The following is a 27,680-nucleotide window of genomic DNA, read 5'->3' as shown; positions in this document are numbered from 1 at the left end:
AGTCATAGCAGTAAGTAAACAAGAAAAAATTGGTATCCTTACTTTCAGGTGAGCAAGCCATTGTTGAAAAAAAATCAAAAGTTACTACATGACACACTTAGGCAAATACAGGAGGCTACTGAATGGAACCACTCTGAGGCGGTCCTCAAGGAGCACCTCGCTAACCGGTGCGTTTCTTATTATTATCGCAGATAAGATCAACCTTATGAAGTAGAGCATGGCTGATTCTTGATCAGCAGATCCTAAGGAACACATACATACCAATTTTGGCCATTTTCACTGATGCAGATGCTGATTTTCCGAATTTTATGGCGCTAGATCGGCTGTTTTTCCTACTGTACGGGGTATGCTGCTGACAGATAGATCTCAGCCACACTCCGCAGGTGGCTGAACCCAACGTTTTTGGTTGTCAAATTTTTGTGCATCGTGTTGTTAAAGAGTAAATCAGTCAATCTCTGGGGACTGGAATGAATAAATGGGAAATGAAAATGTACTTTCTGATACTTTGATAACTAGATATTTTTAAAATCCACTTTCCAGGAAATTAATGTTGTAATATGACGATTGAATGTAGATGCACAGTGAGCAGAAACCACACTAACTATTATTCATACATATCATAATTTTATAATTTTTTTAGCAGCAACCCTCTCAATTAAAACAGTCAATGGAGTTGATTTCTCTTTAGCCGAACGTCAAGGAACATCTTTAAATAAATCCAGAGAATTTCCCATCGATTAAAGCCAAGAAAAACAAAGCCAATTTCTTTGTACCATCGTACCACAAAAAACTGATAAGTTTGTATCGACTTTTTACGTTATTTTTTTCGCCTATATCTTGCATTTTCTCAGTATTAATGTTGAAGGGCGGAGAAAATTTACTTTAATATTAATGAAATTTACTTGTCGTCCATTTTGTGGGATATCATTGCATTTTGGGCGACGAATGTTCATATTTTTAACTTGGCGGTTCAGCTTTACACGGAAATGTTTTTGGTGGGATATGAAATCTACACATTTATATATTTCAACTTTCGGCTGTTATAGATATTGAAATCTTCATCTGATAATCAATTTTGAGATTTTGGACTTTTCCTTATTATTAATCATCCCTGATACAAGGAGGGTCATTCCATGCCTAGGCAGTCCAGGGGGTATTTGTTTTTTCCTTCAAATGACCTTACAATATTTATTTATGGACTCCATAATACTTCTAGTTTTCGAAAATATATGGGGTTTACCCCAAGTTTGCTTTTTTCTAGCAATTTTTAAGTGTTTTGTAACCCCTTCGCTTAGCCTCATTCTACTGTTAAAAGAGTGACAATTTGGCAGTACTGTTTTCTGATATTACCACCAAAACCAAGTTAAACTTTATGTTTACATCTGTTAAGAAACAGATAACATGTGCTCCAGCAAAGTTTCAACTTTTAAAAATCGTTATTGTTTATTATATGTAACTTTTAAAACTTAATTACTGACGGTCACAACCGTAACACAAAACAGGGGATTTTCATTGTATCTATTGTAATTCATGTCATTTTGAGATGAAAATTTTTTCCCTACATCTTTAAGAGGAGTACAACTTCAGAGTATTTTTTCTAAGTTTTTATCGCAACAATTAATGAGTAAAAATGTGTTACGGGTGTGCCACATTACAGGTGTGACCGATGAGAAGAGGCTTCAATTATGCAGATACCGCCTCCTTTCTCACCATTTTTTCTATGCTAATCACAAAACATCCACTCACAAGCATAGTTGGCGGTTATGTTAACATCTAATGAGAAAGAGATGGCCAACGTTTCTGCCATATTTAGTATTCAAAGTGAATACACCTCATCTCAAAATGACTTCAAATAGGACTCGTTACACTTTCTCCAATTTGATTGAAATATTTTCACTTTATTATAGATAGGAACTTGAGCTACATCTCCTCATAAGAAATGCAGTTTCTTTATTTAAGAAGACTCAAAATTATCTAGAAGTCATACTGACACCGAATGTGACTTGCGTCTTACCTGTAATGAAAATAAATGGTGTTCTAAAAGAAAAGAGCATTAAATTGAAACATATTGTAAGAAGTTGAGGCAAATATCCTTGAGCTAGGCATAGGTACCTACTATTGACCACAATAAACAAAAATAAAATAAAATGATCTACCCAAGACACTAAATTCCTGATAATTTCTATACTAGAGGATAACACATACAGGGTGGCCCAGACCTGCCATACTAAGGCATTTTTTCGGTTAATTTAGGTCGCACATATTCCAGGACCTCGGTATCGAATGGGGAATCAACCCTAAGGAATCCGAATTTCTAGGTCCAGGAGTACCCTGAGCTCCCCTTGGGAGCGGGTAAAAAGGGGTCTGTGGGTACTTCAAAAGTCAAGGTAAAGGTCTGAATTTTGAAATTATTTCATCGGAATCAGACAGTACGGAATTTTTTAACTCACATCAACACCAAGAAATCCAAAATACTGACCCCCAAAGGTGGGGGACGGACCCCCCTTTCAAAATATGCAAGTTTGCAAAAATAACATAGAGACTCGGAAAAAAGAAGCTTTCATGGGTAATGGACCCCAAAGAATCTGAAATTGAGGGTTCCGTTGTCCAGGAAGTCTTCTCTGATGTCGCTCAGGGGGACCCTGAATTTGTTAATTTGACCAGTAGGGGGGGGTGGGGTCCCCTGAGCCCCATCAGAGAAGATTCTTGGTCAAACAGGACCCCCAAATTCGGATTCCTTGGGTTCTATTCACCCAGCAACTTCTTTTGTCCGAATCTCTACGTCAATTTTGCGAACTTGCATTTTTTTAAAGGGGGTTCTGTCCCCCTCCTTTAAGGGTCAGTATTTTGGAGAATGATGGGGCGATTTTGGATTTTTTTGTGTCGATGTGAGTTAAAAAATTCCGTACTCTCTGATTCCGATTAAATAATTTCAAAATTTTGGCCTTTACCTTGACTTTTGAAGTACGGACCCCCTTTTACCCACCCTCAAGGGGAGCCGGGGGGGGGGGGGATTCTGGGACCAGGAAATTCGGATTCCTCATGGTCGAGTCCCTGTTTGATCCCTCGGTCTTGGACTGCGTACGAACTAAATTAACCGAAAACAACCCTGGTACGGTAGGTCTGGGCCACCCTGCAGAAAAATGTAGTTTTGATATGTTCTACATTAAAATGCGTCTAATTGCTGATTGGTTTAATACTTAGTATTGTCTAAGATTATGAGGAGAGAAGTAAGTATTTGAACTTTTAAACTCTCTCAGAATTGATGGACCTCAGAGAGACAATTTGTCACACCTGTAATGTCACACCCGTAACGCGAACTTTCCCATTTTTCAAGGAGAGAAGAAAAGATAATTGAAAACGGATCATCAGCAGTTGAAGCAAAAACCCTTGGCTTCATTCATTATATAATTTAATAAGATTTTTACATTCATAAAATTCGCTGAGTTTCTACTTAACACTCACTGAGGCAAAACTCACTTCCAAAAACAGTCACACCTGCAACGCAGCCTTTGATTTTTTCTGAGGGATGGAACAAAGTAAAAACAATATCTGATAAACTGTAATGATCTATAAAAAAAGTTCTTTCTGCTACTACTGCAGATAATTTCTTGATTAAACCCCAAGAAACTGTCCAAATTTTTGTTTAAATTTAAATTGTTGTCACACTCGTAACAATGGAATGACCCAGGAGCGAAAGATTAACATCTTTACTTACAATTTACTTATACCTTTCGTTGAATGAATTATTTATTTTGATTTTTGAATAATCACTGCGCAGGTAAAAATCGATCACAAGTAAAAATGATACGGTCATAAAAACTGATCTATAAAACGAGAATGCCATGGAAAAAGGTCTTGGATTTGAGAAAACCAGGTTACGTCAGCTTGACAAAGATGTAATCTTGAGAAATAGTAGCTAATGGGAAGTAAAAAGGTAAAATAGAGAACAGTTTGTCACTTTGAAACTTTTGAGGACAAAAGCAGTTTTCAAAATAGGAGGGCCGATTTGAAAAAAGGGAACTTCCTTCATCTCTGAAAGACAGAAGCCTGCATACTTCCAGTTTCCCAGTTTTGACAAAACCTCAAAATGATAGAAGTTCACATAACAAAAAAACTTACCTTTCATCAACTAGAAGCTTCGTTAAATGCTCAACGGTTCTAGAATTGAACAATACTGTACCATGCCCATTTGCTTCAAAATAAACACCAATATCAAATTCTTTAGCTTTATGATGCAAATGTTTGACTCCAGTCAGTGTCCATGCAACAGGAATATTCTATTAAAGAAAAAAAATTAACACTGAAAAAAACACTAGCTGTAATCATTTAGATTCTATATCAATAGATCTACATTATTTTTCCGCTGCTTGCGTTACTTAGTGTTTTTTATAAAGAATGTATTAAGTGGCGTGTGAAATTTCGGTTCTCTTTCACAAATTTTATGGCTAACTCTCGAGTCAATGCATGCTTGAGGTCCAGGTACCAATAACATGCTCCCCGAACATTACTGGCCTAATCTTGCACAAGTACATGGTATACCTATGTCCTACTCGGGATTCAAAAGTAGGTAAAATTATGTGCAAGTGAGAAAGAGGAGATAAGCATCCTGCGTACTGCACTGAATCTGTTGAATACTTTGAATGTAGAGTTTTCATTTTCATGTAACTTTCCGCTTATTCTAATAGGTTCACGTGCTTTACATTCCCTTGAAAATAATAAACAAGAATGTATACTAGCCAAAAAGTCTTCGATTGTTTGTTTTCAGCAGGCCAACATGGTTTTTTCATTATGCTGTAAACTCATTGAAATTTTGAATTATGATTCAGAATTAACATCAGAGACTGAAAATTTTTAGACATATCAACAATGAGGTGATCAATACTAATACAGTCTTGGATCAAATAAAAAACTGAGACCTGTTCTGCCGTGCTAAGGAAGAACGCCGTATGAACCATCAGATCCAAACTGAGATATTTACGTTTAAAGTCTACGGCATGCCTCTCTGCGAGATGGCTGGTCATTATCGCTTCGTTCACACGCAAGAAGTTAATCACTTCCGGGAAAATCGCAAAAGAGAGAGGGTACGTCGGACTCACGACAAACTACCCTTGCAGGCAAGACTCCTTTTACTGTACCAATCCTGCCGTATGTCCACCCTAGCGCCGAGAACGAGCCTCTAACGAGCATTGCCAACTCGTGTTCAAATATCGGGAGGTGATGCCTTCCTTCACGGGATTTCGCCTCTTTTCGCTACTGCGAGGTTCATTTCCGCAGTAATCATTTCTTCTAGTATTTTATTTAACCTTTTGTATTTTTGAGGTAGAGCCATTTTCAAATTTTCAGAGGAAATTGAACAGTAAAAAATAATGATCAGTAATTATTGGAACGGAATTGGAAGATTCATATTTTTCTGTTTTATTTGTAAATCGACGCTGAAACTACCAAACCACGTATCTCGGTTTCCAACGTTACAGACTTCCTGTAACACTTTATTTTATAAATGGAAAACTACGCAATGTTAAATCCTAAAAACTTCCGTGATTTTTCTTCTCTGTGCGAACCAAGTTCTGAGAAAATTTCACGGAATGATGTTGTTTAATTAAACAAATAAAAAAAGGAGCAGCGACACTAAACTCCGCAAACGAGATAAGTAGTTTAGTAGCTTCACCGCATGTATGCTTCTTATTAAATTAAAGGGTATGTCACATTGAAAAGTGGCGATAAAACTCGGAAGTTTTTGGAAAAAATAAATCAATCTCTACAACACTTGAATTTAAAATCAACTTATCACTGTCTACACTACGAGATTTTGGAAAAGAATATGAAATATCACATAGATTAGACAGGGACCAGTTCTAAAGGACCCTGGACTCCCGTAAGAGTCAATGTGAAAATTCGTGAGCAGGTACTAGTGCTGCTATCTCGCGTAGGATCCTCGCAACTCACTGCTGTTATCAGTTGTTAGACTTCATTAAAATCCGTAGGATCGCGTATAACTGCAAAAAATCGAATTTTTCACCGTTCTATTACATGCAGCGAGCCCTTCCTCGTCGAAAGGGGTCGAAAAACGCCAAAAATATACTTATTTTTCAAGTATTCAGCCGCCTTATGTGTTATTTTTAAATCTCCGGCTTAACCTCACTTTTGGAGCGGGCGATGGATGAGTCGAGGTTCGGGGGGAAGGATCCTCTGAGTTGACTAGGATCCTACGCGAGAATGCGCTGCAATCACCCGCTCACAACAGAACGGCGTCCTATGGAACTCGTCCCTGGATTAGATGTGCTGATCGGTGAATGATCGACACAATTCGACAAACCGAGAACTTTCTTAGTTTTCCGAGGTGACGTACAGTTCAAACTAGATGGCACAGAACGTGGCGATTTTTTCCTGATGCTTAAATCTAAGGGCACATCATTGGATCCGTACGCGGAAGTATCGTAATTATTGTCTTTAAAGATCACAGAATTATAATTAAAATCGAGAGTCGCATCCACGATTTTCCCAGTTCGCGAACTAAAACCCGTTTTCGAAAACATTTTGAACAGAAACTATGACGAAACTAAAAAGCGCATCCATTCGTGAACGTATCACATGTTCTCACCGGACGATAAACGGCCTAACTGATCGTAATTAATCAGCGCATGCATAATTGGAACCCTGAAATCGGATAAAAGGGTTGGTAAAAGGGGTGGCCAACGGCCGAACCTCGCCGTAAGTCCTGGAATTGGCGAGCGGGGCGCCATCCAATTCCCTCCCCCGATTCCCTCCCAAGACCGATACCCTCATGCGGTCGGAACCGATTTCAAATTCCCTCCCGGCTTTGAAGTAAACTGAAAATATGTGGCAACGTCGCAACAATTGATCAAGTAGTAAGACGAAATAATCAAGATCCAAAATAAACTCACCATTCCCAGATACACCTGATACAGCGCCAATTCTCGTAAGAGTAGAAGAGTAGGTGGTAGAGGTTGTAGAAGTTTGAAGTACCTTAAACGGGTGTACAGAGTCCGTCGCGTCGAAAAAAAATAAGACCAAAAAAAAAAAAAAATATCACAAGAAAACATTTGGCGAATTTCTATGAAGTACCTTAAACGGGTGTACAGAGTCCGTCGCGTCAAAAAAAATAAGACCAAATAAAAAAAAAATCACAAGAAAACATTTGGCGAATTTCTACGAGACACCGTGCGAATGAAGTGGAACAAGGCTTCGTCGTTGTAGTTTTCGAGAAGTTCGGATATGTTTTTTTCGAGAGCAGCAAATTTTTGGCAGTTTTTGATCTGGGTTTTGCCACTGACTGATTTGCGGAATTTATTGAAATTTTGCTGTCGCGGAAAATTCTCTTCAGCACGGCAACGAAACTCGGAAAATCGGGATGAGCTTTGTAATAAAAGGAGTTGTACCGCGCGTGAAAACTCTCACACGAGTTGGTGGTTCGCGCTGGATCAGCTGATCGTTCAGCCCACATTTTTGGGGGGAACTGGGCTCCTTCACCGATGTACGTTTGAAGTAGGTAATTGACGAATTTGGTCACTTGAGGACATTCAGGATGTGCGAACAAGAAAAACTTCACGAATGAGTCACCCACTTTGTCGGGGTGTAATAACGGGAGGCCGAAAATGTGCGGTATCAGGTGTATCTGGGAATGGTGAGTTTATTCTATAAATCTTGATTATTTCGTCTTACTACTTGATCAATTGTTGCGACGTTGCCACATATTTCAATTTACTTCAAAGCCGGGAGGGAATCGGAAATCGGTTCCGGCCGCATGAGGGAATCGGTCTTGGGAGGGAATCGGGGGAGGGAATCGGTTTCGGGAGGGAATCGGGGGAGGGAATTGGATGGCACCCGGCGAGCGCTGCACGGGGCGCGTGCCTTGTGTCCACAAAGCATGGGGAAAAACGCTGTGAGTGCCACCCGCGTCCCGAGTTTCCTGGACACACGGCAGTCGATCGTTGCAATCTCGCCACTATGCGGGACATACGGCAAGCACCGCCCTCTGTATCTCTAGAACTATTAAAGATACGCCTTTTCTGACTTCACCATTGAACAGAGGATGCTTCAAATAGTATGAATTCATGTCTAACTCAAAAAAATTGTTTTTGCTCATACGGCGCACGTTGGGACGATCCCGGAAAAAGTGGGACATTTGACAACTGTGCGGTGAAAATATTCGAATCCGGAAAAATCACAATTTTTCGTTGAAATTGGTTTCTTAAGGTCTACCAAACACGAAAAAAATAATTTTTAATCACTTCATGCCTTTTATATTGAAAAACCATGTGTCAAACGCGAGGGTTGAGAAATTCATGTTTGTATTTGTACGTCACTAAATATTTTTCTTTCTAATGATCTCCCAGATAACATCGAACGTTTCAGCAACGTGGAAGTCAACGTAGACCTTGAAACATTCCGGGAACGTTTACAATTTCTACATAGTAATCTACATGGAAGAACAGGGGTGCTCCGAAAAACGTCTCACTGGCGACGTAACAGGAACGTGGAAAGGAACGTTGCTCTGTAAACCTAACCTAAAAAGTTAAAATCGCTCTTTCGCCGTTTCGCTGTCTACGTTTCCGGGACGTATAATTCAACGTAGTCCAAAACACGTTGTACTAGAAAAGGCGGCACAGGCAGGACACAGGCCAGGAGCGCCCACTAGGTGGCGCTGCATTTCGCGGCGCAGATTACTCAAAAAGTCCACAGCGCCTGCGCAGCCCATGTCGGCATCAACCAAGTTCCTGGAATCAGTCTGATCAGCAAAGGTTGCAACTGTTCGAGAGAGTCCACCATTTGTTATCTTGATATAGGCGTACCAAGTGATTTTCGCAGTTTAATGTTGTGCTTGAAGTGATGCTTATACCTCCGTATTTTACATACATAAAAGTTCGTTAATTATCTGGTTTGCACTTACTTGTCTGTTTCTAATTCTATATCTCAAGTCAATGTCCACAATTTTAACCCGTATACCTCATGTCCTACTCTAAAACTGAAAGTGCTTATTCCTCCTCTAGTACGTACACCTAAATGAAAGTCGTGCCTATGAAGTGAATGATAGTATTTTAATTAATCGTCATTTATCGCAAATAAGTAGATAATTAACGAAATTTTCTAATTGTAAACAAGTTAGGAGGGAAAGAGACGCACAAACTGCGAAAAGCCCAAAAATGAATGCCACACTATGTTTTGCGAATAAAATGGATTCTAATGTTACTGCACGTCCGTGCAATGTAGTCACTGCCACGTCCCTGCAATGTAGACACTGCAACGTTCCTGCGACGTGGACACTGAAACGTTCTTATAAACGTTGTCGCTGACAGCGTTTACACGGGAACGTTCCGGAAACGGTACTTAATACATGGACATCCACGTAGAATTACACGTTCCGGTACACGTTGTTTTCCACGTGGAAGGTTTCACGAGAAACGTGGAATTTTACGTTGTTGTCAACGTTGAAATTGTTATCTGGGCCCCTATTTCGGAAATTGCACATGCTAAGGGACAGAAATATAGCCTGAAAGATGCTTTCAAATATTTTATCTATGTTTCAATTAATGACTTTAATGGTCGCATATAAAAAGCAGTAAAATGAAAATATACAAAGATTTTTAAAAAAAATGTCAGCAAATGTCCAAGAAACTGTTTGCACCAAGTTATTCTACACATTCTCAGCTTTCTGTTGGATAGCCTGGGTTGGTTACCCAGCACAGGTTGGCAACACTGCCCTCAGAGGGTCAGGTGACCACATTCGTCATGGCGTCAGCCGATCATCTTGTCGTGATACCAGTGTTACCGTGTCGTGTTCATTCCCTTATTATTTTATAATAAATATGAATATCGTTTTAACCGAGTGTTCGCTTATTCAGATATTACCCACACTAAACACTTTCCAATTAGGTATTTTCCAGCTGCAACTTCCTGCAACTTCGAGCAAAACAAACCAAACGGTGCAGCCCGGCGCGGCGCCGCGCGCCGACTAGCTGGCATGGGTTTCCCTCATGTCGCATCCTCGTCCGAGTTATCAGCGATGCAGCTGCATCCACGGCTCAGTATAGATAATCATGATGTTTTCATCTTCATCAAACAATTCAGGTGAGTGATGCTTATCAATATTTTTACCGAAAAGTAAAGGTGTTGAAGTAACGCACTGTCTTTAGTATGCGTTTAGCACTCTTGCAGGCAGTAATTTCAAATTTTGACAATTAATTTTTTGTCGGGAATTAGTCTGTATTACGACGTGACCCCTCTCCCTTTTCATTTAAATAAAGAGTAAGGTTAGTGTGTGCCCACTTAATGCGAGTAAAGTGTGTAGCTGTAAGTAATGACGGGTCTGAAGACAAACCAAGAGTTGTTTGACAAAGTATTAGAGAACGCCTTCGATTGTACTTCGTTAAGTCGCCAAATATCTGGTGACATGAAGTTAAAACAACCAGAGGAATGGGAATTAAATAATTATCTCCGTTTGTTTGCTACTCACGCGAAAAAAAGGTGGCAACAAGTGCATCGTGTAAAAGAAAAGTTCCGGATAAAATTTAAAACCTGGTTATCCTCGGAGTTAAAATTTCCCGCATCCTTGGAAAAAGCAAAAGACACGACTCCTGAGAAAAATAATGTCCCCCCAATTAAAACCAGAAAAAATTTTAAATCGTATTCTCCAAGACATTGCTTCCGAAAAACTTCAAAATTACGTCAAAGTGCAACAGGTGATGAGTTATTATTCGCCGCCAAAGTGAAATTAAAAGCTGAGGGTCGCCTGGACATGGCTAAAATCATAAACTATTTGACAAAAAATCCGTCAGAAAATGCGCGAATTTTAAAATGTTGTAAAGAACCGTCATTCTCGAATCAACAGGTCGATAAAAATGACGCTTCAGGCGTAGTTGCAGCATGCCACCTGTCTCGGTCAAAATACAACGCTTTGAGAGACATCCCTAAACAACCTGGAACCTCAACAAAAGCCATTTTTCCATCCAATTATGCCCTGAATAAAAGTAAATCTGAGTGTTACCCAGAAAGTAGTTCTATAACCATTACTGAAACGAAGGCAAAAATTTCAATGCAGGGCCTCCTTGATCATGCAATTAAAAGAATTCTTGAAATAGTTAGTGTGAAAAAAACGTCTGAGAACTCATCCAACCTTAAACTGATTTCAAAATGGGGGCAGATGCTGCGTCAAGTCAATCTATTTATAATCAAAAGTTTTTGGGTGCTTCTAGCAAAAAGAGTGATAGTGTTTTCCTCAGTGCACTTGTTCCTCTGAAATTGTTTGATATCAACGACAAGAAAGTTATTTGGGAAAATCCATGCCCGTCGTCCCCTTTCTTTTGCCGACCAATTTTGTTTGAATTTACAAAAGAAACGAATGAATCAGTCAGATTGCTTTTTACTGAAACTGAAGCCAAAATTGCTTCAATGACGCAAACTTTCCTTGAAAACTTAAAAATTACTCATGAGCTCTACAGTACTATGGTCGATGGAAAACTCTGTAATATTTTATGTGACAACTCCAGTGCACAAAATTGTTTTTTGTGCGGATCTCGGCCTGTAGAAATGAACAAATTCAAGACTGTAAGGAAGAAAAAAATCCTTGACCTTGATTTCTGCAAAAATGGACTGTGCCCACTTCATACAAAAATCAGATGCTTCGAATGCTGTCTTCACATAGCGTACAATCAAGATTTCAAGAAGTGGTCTGCAAGAACTGGAGAGCAAAAGTCGTTAAAAAAGTGGCGCAAGAAGAAAATTCAAACTAAGTTTGAAAAAAAGCTAGGAATGAGAGTGGATTTCATAAAGCGAGGAGTGGGTACAACAAACAACGGGAACATGGCATGGCGATTTTTCAAAAACCCTAAACTTTCCGCAAGACTAACAGGAGTGGATGAGAAATTGTCTACAGACTCAAAGTTTTACTTCAAGTGATAACATCATATCACGCTTGTGACGTGGACAAATTTCACGAATATGCCATGGATACCGCAAAGCTGTATTGTAAGCTATACGACTGGTATTACATGCCAGCTTCTCTACATAGACTTCTGTTCCATGGTAAAGAGATTATTAGTCGTTTTCTATTCCCAATCAGTTGTTCATCAGAGGAAGCACTCGAAAGCCGACACAAGGATTTTAGAAGAATACGGGAGTTTCTTTCCAGAAAGTGCACCGGAGAAGCAACCAACCAAGACATTCTCTTCCGTCCTCTATTTACGTCTGATCCAAAAGTTTCTTCCACCAGACCGAAGCTAGTGAAAAAGAAGAAAGAAGCTCTTTTTCCCGAGGCAGCCGCAATTCTTCTGCCTCATTAGGTAATTCTTGCTATCAACTCGTTAATTCCTTTAAGGGAGAAGGAAGGGAGAGGACAGGATGAAATAAGGTTTTCATAACATGAACTCTTAATAATCATCAACATTCACCCATTTTTGTGGAAATTTCCGCCAAACAATGGTCAATGTCCCGCTTCTTCTCCTTTGTTCTAAAGCGCCGCGCCGTGCCAGGCTGCACTGTTTGGTTTGTTTTGCTCGAAGTTGCAGGAAGTTGCAGCTGGAAAATAGCTAATTGGAAAGCTGAGAATGTGTAGAATAACTTGGTGCAAACAGTTTCTTGGACATTTGCTGACATTTTATTAAAAATCATTGTATATTTTTATTTTACTGCTTTTTATTTGCGAACATTAAAGTCATTGATTAAAATGAAGGTAAAATATTTGAAAGCATCTTTCAGGCCACATTTCTGTCCCTTAGCATGTGCCATTTCCGAAATAGGAGGGGGCGAAGAAGGAAAATAATCCTTTCTAATGACGTGGGAAAAATATTTAGTGACATACAAATAGAAACATGAATTTCTCGACCCTCGCGTTTGACATATGGATTTTCAATATAAAAAGGCACGAATTTATTAGAAATTATTTTTTTCGTGTGTGGTAGACCTTAAGGAACCAATTACAACGAAATATTGTGATTTTTCCGGATTCGAATATTTTCACCGCACAGTTGTCAAATGTCCCGCTTCTTCCGAGATCGTCCCTACGTGCGGCGTTCTTCCTTGGCACGGCAGTGTTGACCTGTACCTAGAACTAAGCCATGATCACAGTGATTAATCACAAGCATCTGTTATTATTAGTGAAACAATATCCACTTATCTTCTAAAAGTTTGGTTTGGAAAACTGCACTAATGGAGGAAATCAGTCTTTCACTCCCATTCGTGCTGAATCCTGGGGCTTGACTCAGATCTTCAAAAACTGAGATTGAAGGAAGTTTAAACAGTTTCATTTAATCACAGAGCAAAAGAGAAGGAAGTTTACAATTAAATATTTGCTTCCAATTATCCTCAAAAAGCTAATTTTCCTACAAAAAATCCTTCCAAAATATGCACAATATGTTCACCTGAAAGGGCTTGATTCATTAATTTAAATGATCATCTCTTGTCACAAACTCAAAAACTCAATGTAGGAGCAGAATGTGGTAATTAAGTATGGCATGACTTACCGCGAGAGAATCAAAATAAACAGTTAGTGAATAAATAAATGAAAAATCCCTCGCCTCCCCCCCCCCCAAAAATAAAATTTTTTCAAAGATTAAATTCTGGCATGCATTCAGTCATACAATGCCTTGGAGCATCATGACTTGCGTTACTGCTAGCCAGACAGGAACGCTCTGAATGTACATCGATCGTTTTTGGTCACTAAAACTACTTTAACCAAAGTAGTCCAAGCATTAGGGGATGATTGATGGAAAAAAGTGACGGATTACACCACGGGTGCATGTCCCGCTATTTTTTGGTTTTTGCCCGCCGAATTTGAAGTTTGCAGCCTTGTTAGGCCCTTTCCGCAAAATTGAAAAAAACGTTGCCAGATATCCCTTTTTTCCGTTTTGTGCTCATTACTTTTTTTGTGATGCAAAACTCAAAAATCTGTTCACGCGACATGAAAGAGCGTGAAATTTCAAAGAATTTGGTACCCACATGTTCTATTTTAGCATCAAAATTGACGGAGCTCCACCACTTGCTCAGGGGCATCGAATCTCTGGCTCGCGGAGAGCACTGCGCGGTGTGCTCCGGGAGCCATTCAGCGCTGCTGTCCAACATGCCGTTTTATTTTAAGGGGGCGATCGATTTGAAACTTTTGTTGTAGGTGGTTACTTGTATATATACGATTTTCCCAAAATTTCGTTAAGCGGGTTGCGTACCCTTCCCCTCATTACTCGGCATCTTGTGGCAGCCATTTCTCGGTCTGAGAGTGAGCTAGAGACCTGCGGTGTGTTTCAAAGTATGAAAAAATGCTCCTAATATCCGACCACTGTAACTGTAAGTAACTGTAACTATAACTTAACTGTAAAGACCACATCTGCTGATACATCAAAGGGGTACGTGCAAAACGGGCCATTTGGGGCTCAATGTGGATACCTTTGAGACTTGCCCTATTCATTCACCAAACAATGCCCCATCTTTTCCCAGAGTTTCAAGCCCCCACAAATTTTGGGGAGACGCAGTGGGGGGTCAAAATTAAAAATCAGCAACATTTTCGCAAATTTGTTACTCGAAAAACGAGAAGTTTTGAAACACGCGGTTTCAACGAACGTTTCCAGCGTGAGCTTTCAGAAAATGTATAACATCGCAGGGTTTAGGCGACTGCAGCTCGAGTTATCGCCTCCGAAGCTTCGGAACGCCAAAAGAAGACCCCATTTTTTTCACGTCCGGGCCGATTTCAAAGGAAGCCACTTTTTTATTTTGATGAAAAACTGATATGTTCTCCCTGACTCTCTGTAGCCCCTGTAGCTTCTTATCGCATGCTGGGGAAATGTTTTGGTCGCGAGTTATAAGAGCGGAAAGGAGCGAAGGTCGGGAAAATCGGCTATTTTAAACTGCGCGTGGCGACAGATCAGGAGACATGTGGTAACAATGCGAGGTCGGCAGAGGAGTGTGATTCGCCGAACTGAGTGGGAGGGGACGTTTTCCTTCCGATCAACGCCGCGCGCGCAGTTTAAAATAGCCGATTTTCCCGACCTTCGCTCCTTTCCGCTCTTATAACTCGCGACCAAAACATTTCCCCAGCATGCGGTAAAAAGCTAGAAGGGCTAAAGAGAGTCAGGAAATATATATAAGTTTTTCATCAAAATAAAAAAATGGCTTCTTTTAAAATCGACCCATACGTGAAAAAAATGGGATCTTCTTTCAGCGTTCCGCCGCTTCGGAGGCGATAACATCAAGCTGAAGTTGACAAAACTCTATGATATTATACATTTTCTGAAAGCTCTCGTCACCCTGAAAGCACTCGTCGAAACCGCGTTTTTCAATACTTCTTGGTTTTTGAGTGATAAATTCGCGAAAATTTTGCCGGTTTGTAACTTTGACCCCCCGCCGTGTCACCCCAAAATTTTTGGGAACTTGAAACTTTGGGAGAAGATGGGGCATTGTTTGGTGAATGAATAGGGCAAGTCTCAAAGGTATCCCCCCTGAGCCCCGAATGGCCCGTTTTGCACGTAACCCTTTGACGTATCCGCGCATGTGATCTTTACAGTTAAGTTATAGTTACAGTTACTTACAGTTACAGTGGTTGGATATTAGGAGCATTTATTCATTCATTGGATTTCCGAACAGTGTTTACATTGCAAAAGTTGAAGCGACTTCTTCCTTTGTCACTCTTGATTTCCTGTTTATTACATAAGTTGGACTTAATAGACCGAGAGGCAGCACCGAATTATCTAACCGGAGAGTATAAGAATTTTCATATACATTCTTAGATCGGGACACTCGAGTGTAGCAAGGATTGGGCAGTCTGGCTGGTCATAGCCGCTGGGTTCAAAATTTGAGACCCATCAAATTTCCGAAAAATTGCGTAAAATTTAACCGGAAAGTATTACATATAGTTGGTTTTAGTCTCATATTGTAGGGGTGACTTCCCTGATTAGATATTACCTTGCCAGACCGTCGAACTCCGCTGGGAAAGGGTTGCCAGACCGCCCGAAAGTTGCTAAAATCGACCTTTTCTGCCTCATGTGAATGCACAATAGTCCATAGCCAACCTATCCCAAAATAGGGGTTTACCTTCCACATTCTGGAAAAAAATCTCTAGCATATGTATCCTATGTGTTTTTTAGCGCTAAGTTCGAATCTGAACTTTGCTACCTTCGATTTTTGCCGCTAAAGCCGCCATCTTGAAAAAACGTTGCCAAATCTCATTTTTGTCCAAGAATCGGTAATAACTCGTTCCCTGTGCGTCGGACGACAAATAAAGTTCTACAAAGCGAAAGTACGTTAAATTTTAATTTTGAAGCATGCATCAAAGTTTTGATACAATGCATGTACCGTTGTACCGTCCACCAGAGCGCGCTGAAAACCGCGGGAAATTTGAAAAAATTGTCATTTTTGGCGTCTTTCCTTAACACCTTTTTTTCTGGGCGATTTTTCGGCGAAAATGGTCGTGGAAAAGTGAAGTCAGCGAAAAATGCTACAAGAAAGACTCTCAATTTTTGGACTAATGACTGTTTTTACAGAAGTTAGTCCAGCGCTTGAAGTCGAAGACTCCAACGGCCGAAATCGGCGTCAACGCTGGATCACGGTTCTGTCATATTATAAGGATTGTACTTAATATGGTTTCATGACGTATTATTTTAGCTTTGAGGCATTGAATCTCGCTGTGAACATTAAAGTTAGAGGTTTCAATTCACCCAGTATGGCATCCCTTTCTAGATCCCTGCTCTGCCCCTATTCCCGCAGGTCTCGCAAAATTATGATGGGGCACTTTCCTCTCAGGGTCTAAATTTTTTCGATCCCGGGGGAAAAAGAGTTGAAGTCGCCTAGCCATCATTTCAGCATTATTATTAAGAATGTTAAGTTTTAGTCAAATCAAATTTGGAAATATTTTCTTCACGGGAGTAGCATATCCGATCTTTACAAAGAAATTCAACACATGATCAGCTACGCACGCTTGAAGTTATCAGGATATTTGAACCTGGCACTCTTCTCAGCATGTTGGAAGCTGAATGAAATGATTAAAAACTCCGCATTTTGGCTTGCGCTCTCCAAGTTTGAGCTTTGGGTTCCAAAGCTTGCAGGGACGCAGAAACTTTTAATATTGGAGTTTGTAGGGAGGAGTATGTCCCCGAAACAGGGTTATCATCGACGTCTTTAAAATCAATTTGTACGGCCTCTGAATCGTCGAATTCTGCTACTTCCGCTTTGAGTGAGAAATCCTCCTGCATGGATTTTTCCATACATTTCCGCACAAAACTGTGCACCCTTAAGTGCACACGTGTGCAGCTTTTGCTCTGAAAGGTTATAAAAACTCCGAAGAAACTTCGCTGAATAATGATGGTATGAAGCCTGGTAAAAACGGCAATCCAAAATTTGACTCGTTGCCTTGCTCTTCGGAGGAAGCCCAAAAACACTCTTTTAGGACGAACCCGCAAGTTTAGATTAAATAAGTCTGCGTGCCAACAAAGAATTACTTGTCGCCGATACTTAGTAGGGAAGAAGCCTAAACCGGAGGAGCTGATAAAAATAATTTCCTGCAAATCTCAAATGCTGCTGCCAAACAGATTATGCGACAGTTGACCGCTGGGTATAAGAAAACGGCCTTATTCGGTGCACATATTTGTATTAATGAAACAAAGACATGTGTACACAGGTAGCCGCAGGCAGCCCAAAACAGAAATAGCATAAAGAAAACAAAGGACACGGCGGGAATGAGGCTATAATATACATAAAAATGCACGGGACTTTTCGGTGTCTCATGACACCATCATCAACCGTGAAAAAGTACCAAAATAAAAAAAAAGAAATTAAAATCAAAAGAAACAAGCACGGCGTTACATGGTGATGGTACTTGTCTCAGTATGTTGACCATCATCATGTAATGCCATGCTGGTTTCTTTTGATTTTAATTTCTATTTTATTTTTGTACTTTTCAGCGATTGGTAATGGTGTCGTGAGACACAAAAACGCCCCGAGTATTTTACTGAATATTATCTTCGTATTTATGTTGCTGTGATTTCTGTGAAAGTATCTTGAGGGAGGATTCCTCCCAAGAAAAAGAGGTAAAAACATTGACGGCCCAGGTACCTGAAATATTCGAAAACCTGAAGATAACCCTGTTCCGGACTTCGCGAACAGGGTCAGAGGGACCTGAAAATTAAAGTTTGCAGGAACTTCAATGTTCAGGCTCCTGTGACCCTGTTCGCAAAGTTTGGAACCTCAGATATTAAAATTGGTTCGACTGATAATTCACATTCCTAATAATGATGCTGAAATGATGGTTAGGCGACTTCAACTGTTTCTCCCCCGGGATCGAAAAAATTTAGACCCTGAGAGGAAAGTGCCCCATCATAATTTTGCGAGACCTGCGGGAATAGGGGCAGAGCAGGGATCTAGAAAGGGATGCCATACTGGGTGAATTGAAACCTCTAACTTTAATGTTCACAGCGAGATTCAATGCCTCAAAGCTAAAATAATACGTCATGAAACCATATTAAGTACAATCCTTATAATATGACAGAACCGTGATCCAGCGTTGACGCCGATTTCGGCCGTTGGAGTCTTCGACTTCAAGCGCTGGACTAACTTCTGTAAAAACAGTCATTAGTCCAAAAATTGAGAGTCTTTCTTGTAGCATTTTTCGCTGACTTCACTTTTCCACGACCATTTTCGCCGAAAAATCGCCCAGAAAAAAAGGTGTTAAGGAAAGACGCCAAAAATGACAATTTTTTCAAATTTCCCGCGGTTTTCAGCGCGCTCTGGTGGACGGTACAACGGTACATGCATTGTATCAAAACTTTGATGCATGCTTCAAAATTAAAATTTAACGTACTTTCGCTTTGTAGAACTTTATTTGTCGTCCGACGCACAGGGAACGAGTTATTACCGATTCTTGGACAAAAATGAGATTTGGCAACGTTTTTTCAAGATGGCGGCTTTAGCGGCAAAAATCGAAGGTAGCAAAGTTCAGATTCGAACTTAGCGCTAAAAAACACATAGGATACATATGCTAGAGATTTTTTTCCAGAATGTGGAAGGTAAACCCCTATTTTGGGATAGGTTGGCTATGGACTATTGTGCATTCACATGAGGCAGAAAAGGTCGATTTTAGCAACTTTCGGGCGGTCTGGCAACCCTTTCCCAGCGGAGTTCGACGGTCTGGCAAGGTAATATCTAATCAGGGAAGTCACCCCTACAATATGAGACTAAAACCAACTATATGTAATACTTTCCGGTTAAATTTTACGCAATTTTTCGGAAATTTGATGGGTCTCAAATTTTGAACCCAGCGGCTATGACCAGCCAGACTGCCCAATCCTTGCTACACTCGAGTGTCCCGATCTAAGAATGTATATGAAAATTCTTATACTCTCCGGTTAGATAATTTGGTGCTGGCTCTTGGACTAAAATCATTTACTGAATATCAAAAGAGCTATGGTTAGAACAGCTCTAGCAGCTCTTTTACATAAAAAAAAAAAAAAAAAAAAAAAAAAAAAAAAAAAAAAAAAAAAAAAAAAAAAAACCACTTGCATACAGGCAAAAGGAATGAATTTACTCACCAATTTTTCAATGGCATACTTTGTGGAGCTGCCATTTGCATAAGCTGTCTGAACAAGACCTACTTGAATATTAATGCCTGTTTTCTTTATCAGTTCTTTCAGATAGCCAGCCACTAAATATTAAGAAAAACAGGGAGAGGCGATGACAGATAAAATTAAAACACCTTACGAATGTACAGATTCATGAATTGATAACAACAGTTGAATTATAACTGTACGCCGCCTAAAGATAAAAGAAGAAAATGAAAAATAACGGCTCACAGATTGATGAGTGATAGAATGGTAGAAGAGTGCTGGATCCACACTACCTTAACGGAAAATCAAAGCCAGAAATAATTGATATTAGAATTATAGGATCAAAGATTGCTCTTTGGCCATGCGTTGCATTGAATCGATGGTAGCTTTTTATTACTGTCTAGGATGTTGCAGGATACTGAATGTTGCTGTTGTGATCTGTAATTAAGTGTGGCTTACTGACGAGCTCAAAGAATAATGAAACCAGTCCAAGTCTTACTACAGGACCTCGGCTGAGTATTCCAATGTACCTGCCTTGGTTGAACTTCCTCCTCTTAGTTTCGCTCTGAAATAAGACTCTATGGAGTTCATTAGGTGACTACAATTCTATTTTGTTATTCATAAGTAAAGAGATTCTTCTTAAAATAATGTGGACCCACAACTATTCTACCATTCTGTTACTCAAAGTCTTCTGGCCACACTTTTGAGGTTTTTTTTTTTGTTAACTGAGCAACAGAACCTTTAAAAAACCGACGGCAGACCAGGTTGCCGGTATAAACATGCAACTAGCTTGTGAGGCGCTCACTGGCCATTTACAGCTGATAGCCACCAAGATTCCTTATATTTCCACGTTCCTTATGTTAGGCTTTTAAGTTTTTGGCACTTTCTCACTCTCTATAATTCATGCGCCCTAAACTTTTAAAATTGGGATAGATGAGAACAATTGTTTCTGATATTACAACATGATAGCTAAAAATAATAATCTTGTAAAACTTAAAAAGACCTCATCAGCTTCAAAAAAAAACAAAAGGATGACACCATAAGTGCCAGGGAAGTGCACATGACTCACTGGTCTCCTTGAGTAAAGGGGAGATTGTGTACAATAAAAGAGCAGATTGAACTTCGTGAAAAATTTAAAGTGCCTAATTTAAGTTTTATGAGGCAAATTTCACCTCCCTATCAATCATTTGGGAGACCAACTCAATTTCTAAGATTTTCAGCTTAATAAAGGGTTCAAGAAAGTTGAAAGTTAGGTCTCCTCCTGTTTTTGCCACATGATAACAAATGCACTTGCTGCAATTTGAGAATAGACGCTACTATTAAAGAATAGTAGTGAGGCACACACGAACCTGGGAAGGATACCCTTCAAGGGTACCAACATAAAGAATGTATATAGTAGCTTGTAAAATTTCAGTTCTCTTTCACAAATTTTGTGGCTGACTCTCGAGTCAATGCACGCTTGAGGGCTAGGTACCAATAACAAGCTCCCCGAACATTACTGGCCTAGTCTTGCACAAGCAAGATTGAATAATATAAAATAAATGCATTATATACCACAAAACCTTCAAAAGTATAATTTTTCCAAGTTAAATTGTTAGGAAGTTGAAAAAGATAGTTAGAAGTATGCAGTTCTAAGTTAAAGTTTGTCAGTTTCCCATGATGAAAAGTTTGTGGCGCTGGTGCTATGGTTTCAATCTCAGCTAGGCGCCCTGACCAATGAACTTGTTCAGTAATTCGTAATTCTGGCATTTCTGGAAACTAGAGAGTGCACATAGTTCACAGGAACTTTCCCCGATTGTTTTGAGCAATATTACCCCACGAAATACGAGTTCAAAAGTCCGTATTTTGAGCTCCCATTTAAACGCGCGCCGCCTGGGCCATCTCAAAATGGCGCCCATTCTATCCGTCCGGTGATGGCCAAACTTTTGACCTAGCGTACCGGCAAGGTACCTCTGCATGCCTCTGCCGCGCGTGGGTCGTAAACAAACGAAGATTGATAACACGAATCAACTTGAAATTTCTTAATTTTAATTAATTTAAATCCATGTTCGACTTCAACCAAGCGTTTGGCAATAATATTCATCGTATTTTACAACCTGGAGCCACGGCCTATCGGCTCATTTTAAAGTGCATTCTGAAAATCAGTTTTACAAGTCCAATGTCCAAACCCAGACATTCTTTTTTTTTGACCATTCTCTTTTCATTTTCGTCTCAAATCAAATATTTTGCAGTTTCTTTGTCTTAAGTATGTGGTCCTGAATTCATTCAAGACTTGGAAGTTCACCAATTATTTAGTATAACAGCCTTTTGACCTCTCAAACTTCTCCAATATGATCTCATGTAGTTCAAGGTTTCTCTGGCCCGAACCAGGTGATTACACATCTGAGGTGTGTCTTAAGGTTCTTCCACAGATTAGTCCAGATCGCTAACGTCCAATCTAGCCAATGCTTAGAAAGCGTGAGTAATTTTGCTACAGGTTAGGCAACTTTAGAAAATTGATGGCACTACCAGTAGTGAAAGAACTTGAATGGAGCGAGAGAAATTTCCTCTTGAATCTGATTATAAAGCTTTAATAAAATATAAATAGTAATGTGTAATAATGGTTTTTGATCACATAAGATTTTATCAAGTACTGTAATGCTAAGTATTCTGTTTCAATATTCTTACAACAGTTGGTAGCAAATTAACTGCTCTCATGGGGGCCTGGCAGGAATTCAAAACTAGGAACCAAAAGTCTCATTAAACTAGGATTTTGCTTTAATTTTCGGTTTCTAAGGCTTTAAACTTCAAAAATATGATATATAATCTGACGGTGAAGATTGATTCATCCAGAATAGATGAGAGATAAACATTTCAAATTAAGGGGGAAAGTGCTGCATCTTTTAATCTGGAAATATTGAACCACATAAATTCTACTGAGAAACTAATTCTTGAATTCTTCGGAACGTTTCATCTCACAAAAATCTGAAAAAGAAGTGTTCTCCCGCCGAAAATCTGCTGAAAATAGCCAAAATTTCAGTTTTGGTTCCTAGTTTTAAATGCCCATAGATTTTCCCGCCAATGGCGCTCACAAAACTACTCACGCTCTTCCGCCGATGTTAGCGATCTGGACTAATCTGTGGGTTCTTCAAATTCGCAGTTTAGAACTAAATTAGAGACTACAGTTACTTAATCCAGTTCTGTTCTCATGTTCGATGTTTGTCATAAGGGTTTGTTTGTGTCTGCTCTTTGTAAGTGACCACTCTAGTGCATATACACAGTTACGCTATCGGTACAGGTGTTATTTCTTTTTCTCTACAGTCAGGACTTACTCTTAAGCGCAATAATTTACCAAAGAAATTCACCTAGTTGCGTAAATAATTTGGTGTATGGATATTCAGTTAATATCTCCTTGCAGTGATGCAAAGTTTCTGAGATCTGTCTAAAGTGGGTTTTGCATTTAGACGGCCACTCTTGTCTGATAAAATTACTGTTCTAGCAGCTTCAAATTTATTTTTAGTCTCTGATTCATCAATAATTGAAACTCATGGCTTCACTTACCATTAATCAGTTCAAAGCTATTTCGACAATGAATCATCACAGGTCCGATCGAAGAAGGAATTTTCTGGTGTCTGCTGAGGCTGAATCGACATCACAACTCAACTTTCGAAAGCATCAACCAAGACATGACCATTTGTCGGGAGGTGGAAATATTTTGCAACTCATCAGCAGGCCGATTATTGAAAGTTTAATGCAACCCGACAAGACATCAAATTTTGATATATTGCACGGTTAAGATAGGGCTATGTCTTTTCATGTTGGGCTGACATAGTTTCAATAATCGGGCCGCTATGGTAGTTCAAGAGGTAAGATATGTAAAGTTACTTAGATACCACAAGGTTACATTTGCATCTATTCTGGAACAGTTTTTGTAAGTATTCTTAACTTTGTGGAGAATAATTAATAATAAAACGAGCATATCAATGTCATGGCCTAACTATAAACCACTTACGTAGATTTACAAAGTTTCAGACTTTCTGTTTCTCTTCGATTATAAAATCATGCAACGAAATGTTACAAATGTCATCCCCAGATAACCTTAACCGTGTTCCTGACTTATTCTTATGAGAGGATGTAATTCCATGTCTTTTCAAAATCCTTCCATCCGTCTGTACCTGAGAAATTCTGTGAACCAGCCGACTTTCGGACTTTCAACAAGAATCGTGGGCAACTTTACCATTGAAATGATTCTTAGGTGGTTTTGAACAAAGGGATTTTATTAAAATTTTTGTTGGACAGGTTTGACTAACCCTGAATTCTTAAAAAGAGAAAAAAAAATATTTTCTTCACTCTAGAAAGACATGAAAGTGACCAAGCTGTAGGTACGTAAGTAGTTTTGATCACTTCATTCCATGAAATGTGATGAGCCTTGTTGCTGCAGGAAATACTTAAATTCTGGAAGTTTCCTTAGAATGCACTTGAGACAAATTTACATATTATTCATAGATGAAGTGTAGCCTGCTACATATCCTGTCATATTCCTCTTCAAATATACATGCAGGTGAGAAGATTTTGAAATTTGGAGCACACAATTTGCTTATGAAAGAAGCGAGCACTAACATGATTACCACTTACCATTACCACTTCCTGATAAATTTTTATAAGTTGATGCTTTTGAAAGTTGAGTTGTAATGTCGGTTCAGCCTCAGCACACACCAGAAAATTCCTTCTTCGATCGGACCTGTGATGATTCATTGTCGACATAGCTTTGAACTGATTAATGGTAAGTGAAGCCATGAGTTTCAATTATTGATGAATCAGAGACTAAAAATAAATTTGAAGCTGCTAGAACAGTAATTTTATCAGACAAGAGTGGCCGTCTAAATGCAAAACCCACTTAAGACAGATCTCAGAAACTTTGCATCACTGCAAGGAGATATTAACTGAATATCCATACACCAAATTATTTACGCAACTAGGTGAATTTCTTTGGTAAATTATTGCGCTTAAGAGTAAGTCCTGACTGTAGAGAAAAAGAAATAACACCTGTACCGATAGCGTAACTGTGTATATGCACTAGAGTGGTCACTTACAAAGAGGAGACACGAACAAACACTTACCGTGGACCGGGGTGAATAGGAATCGCGGGGTGAATAGGAACGATATTGAAAAATTTTCGTTTTCGGCCCACTGTGAGGCGCGTATCTGCGCTATGAAAATTTTGGTGGCGCCGATATGTTCGGGTGGCACTACTGACTGTGATAAGTGATGTCCAACGTTTTTTTTTCCACCGACCAACGGATGTAAACATAACCTCAAACAACAAACTAATCACCCGCGATTTTTGAAGGGCTGCGAGTGTGGTCTGTCAGGGGCATAATAACTTAAGGTAAGTCAAATTTTCAATTACAGGTTGTTCTCTTATATGTTGTTGATGACTTTGCAGGAAATTTTGAATTTTAATCTCGGTTTCTGCACTGAGTACTCCAAAAATAAAAATCCCATGCTGAAAATTGATGATTTTGGGGTGAATAGGAATACCGCTCCTATTCACACCCTGCATCATATTAATGTCATAGAAGCTGTTTTTGATGCCTCAATTTGAAATTTCTGAGTAAATTTTAAATGAATTCACTGTTCTTGGTCTTGACATGCATGTTTCTCCTTCTTAGATCAACAAATGCCGGGAAAATAAGTCCCTGCCCCTTTTGTGGCTGTGTTATTGTGCCGTAGGCACTTACGTACCTACTTAGCCAGTGTCTGGGTAACCATTTAACCAAGCCCCTTTTATTCTTTTATTCTTCTAGTCTTTAAGTTTTTAAGTTTTAACAGAACTTACAGTTCTTCTTTTATTCCTATTATGTAGCAGTTGGTAGCATGTACGAGTAGTGATATTGTCGCTACTCAGGTGTCACAGCCTGCAGGGCAAGCTTGTATCTTTTATCAATATACTCTGTCGTTATGTCACGCAACTCTCGTGCACTTCTCTTTTCCATCATCCTTAGTTTTAGGATATAAAAAATGGCGACGAGCTTTTCTTCCGATTTATTTCAGAATTCGGAAATCTTTCTCTTCAACGTGTTTTCGCGTTAACGGTCGCGTTTTTCTCGCGCTATCGCTCGACCCCGTGAAGTGTGCATCGCATCATGTCGGATGGTGAAACAGATCCTCCTCAACCTCAAGGCCTCGAAGCTAAACTCGCCCAATTAACTGACTTGGTCCTGCAGCTTGCCGCTTCCCAATCTTCGCCGACGGTCCAATCCGCCTCCCGGTTCTCTTTTAAAGCTTTCTCTCCAACGTCTCACGAACAGATAGAGGATTACTTCGGCAGGTTCGAACTCAAATTGAACTTATGCCATGTGCCTAAAACTCAATGGGCAAACCAGGCTCGGGTGCACATGGGCCCCGAGTTAAATGCATCATTAAATGCTCTTTGTTTTCCTGTCCTTCCTAGCTCGCTTGACTTTGCATCACTAAGAAACAAGCTCATTTCTCACTATGCCAAATCGCGTAACAAATTAAGTGAAGCCATCACCTTCCGGAAGATTCATCAGCACGCTGATGAGTCTATATCAGATTTTGTGTCTCTCCTCAAGACCGGTGCGCGATATTGTGAGTTTGGCGACTTCCTAGATTACTCGCTTAGTATTCAGTTCATCCACGGCCTGTTTAGCGATGACATCCGCGATGAAATTATAACGAAATAACCTGCCAAATTCGATGCTGCTGTCGCTGTGGCGACTAACCTCGAATCTTCCTTTCAAGCCTCTGCCATCCTCAAGCCCACTTCTGCCCAACACTCAAGTAGGGAGAATATGGCGACTTTGCCAGGTAAAAAATCCAACAGCGTTGCACGATGGTGCAGAAAAATACGAATTAAATTACAGTGTTGTATAGGGATTATTGTTCAATATGGCAACGCTGTAAGGAAGAAAGTATTGCATGTTGCCCCTTCAATAATCTGGTTATGCAATCGTGTAATATAGCCCCTTCAATCTGCGGTTTATGCAATGGTGTATTTTTCAAGATGGCGCAGCAGCGTTGCCGGACGGTGGACATAAATTAATGATTTATTTATTGGTGAAATTTTGCAACATCGCATTTTACAGTGTTGCCAGATGGGGCGAGAAATTAGTTAATTTTTTATACAGTGTTGCCATATCGTGCAAAAAATTCGGATTTTCGGACTTGTAAAAATTTCCGGTTTCGGAAGACCGTATCTTGCCATATGGGTCGGTATTGGATACTGTAGATTAGGGTCTGATTCGGTAAAATTGAAAAATTTTCGGAAAATTACCGTCCTCCGATCCGCCGCGGATCGATGCGATTCTTTTCCACTTTCGAAGATCGGAAAACTGTACGGACCGAATTTCGATACGAGTTTTGGTTTTCGAGATTTCGGACTTGTAAAATTTTCGGCTTCAAAAGACCGTATTTTACAGTATGGGGCTGGTATCGGAGACTGGAGATTAGGGTCTGATTCGGTAATTTACATTTTTTTAGTAGTGTGCGCTTGGAAATGCGTATCGGAACCTTATGTTTTGCGATGAGCAACTGGGATTGGATATTGCAATGTTCAGATTGATGAATCAAAAAAATTTTTTTGGGGGGGTATTTACAGTTACAGTTTAAAACAGTTCGCGTTGCATACTAATTATACGAAATCCTTACTATCGATCCAACTGTTGTGACTCGCGTCCAGACCCAACCATTTGACAAAGGCCTGGTTTTTCTTGCGACGCAGAATTTTCTCCACCAGGAAGGTATCCTTATAGTTGGTGGGTTGGAGTTCTTCGCGGTAGAATTTTCCTTTGATGATCGTATCGTGCGCGTCTTTCAGATCGTACGTGATCGGAACGGTCGGATTGACGCTGACAATCTTGAAAATTTCCGTGCTCCAATTCGGTGTGTATCCTTTCTCGAACATGGCTTTGAGTCTCTAGATCCGGACGTGATCACCGACATTCAGTTTTCGTCTGGCCAAACGTCTCTTTTCAATTTTACTCAGCGGCGGCCCACGAAGCTTTTGCAGGATCATCGGTACATCCTTTTCGGTGACATCGCTTGGTTTCATCCCGATGGTGCGATGAACGCTCCCGTTATATTTACGGATGAGTTTCGGTAATAGATCTACCCACTTGTACGATCCTTGTGCGCTGA

General features: G+C 39.8%; 1 protein-coding gene across 4 annotated transcripts in view; it reads right to left on the bottom strand.

Moving 5' to 3' along the window:
* The window catches only part of nst (phosphoglucomutase 3-like protein nst), a 206,233-nt gene that overhangs the window by 39,977 nt on the left and 138,576 nt on the right, over positions 1 to 27,680 (bottom strand). For 3 of the 4 annotated variants that reach the window (XM_072297202.1, XM_072297203.1, XM_072297201.1), the window contains 2 exons: positions 19,527 to 19,639; positions 4,123 to 4,280 (listed from right to left, as the gene is read on the bottom strand). In XM_072297202.1, coding sequence (XP_072153303.1) covers positions 4,123 to 4,280; positions 19,527 to 19,639 — 271 coding nt within the window. Of the gene's footprint in view, positions 1 to 317; positions 463 to 4,122; positions 4,281 to 19,526; positions 19,640 to 27,680 lie in introns of those variants that run through there. The other variant, XM_072297204.1, reaches the window with a different exon arrangement.

This window comes from Bemisia tabaci, chromosome 2 (assembly GCF_918797505.1).
Source record: "Bemisia tabaci chromosome 2, PGI_BMITA_v3".
In the NCBI taxonomy this organism is placed as follows: Eukaryota; Metazoa; Arthropoda; class Insecta; order Hemiptera; family Aleyrodidae; genus Bemisia; species Bemisia tabaci.
Note: the sequence above shows the minus strand (reverse complement) of the source record. Positions and strands in the feature narration are given on the sequence as shown.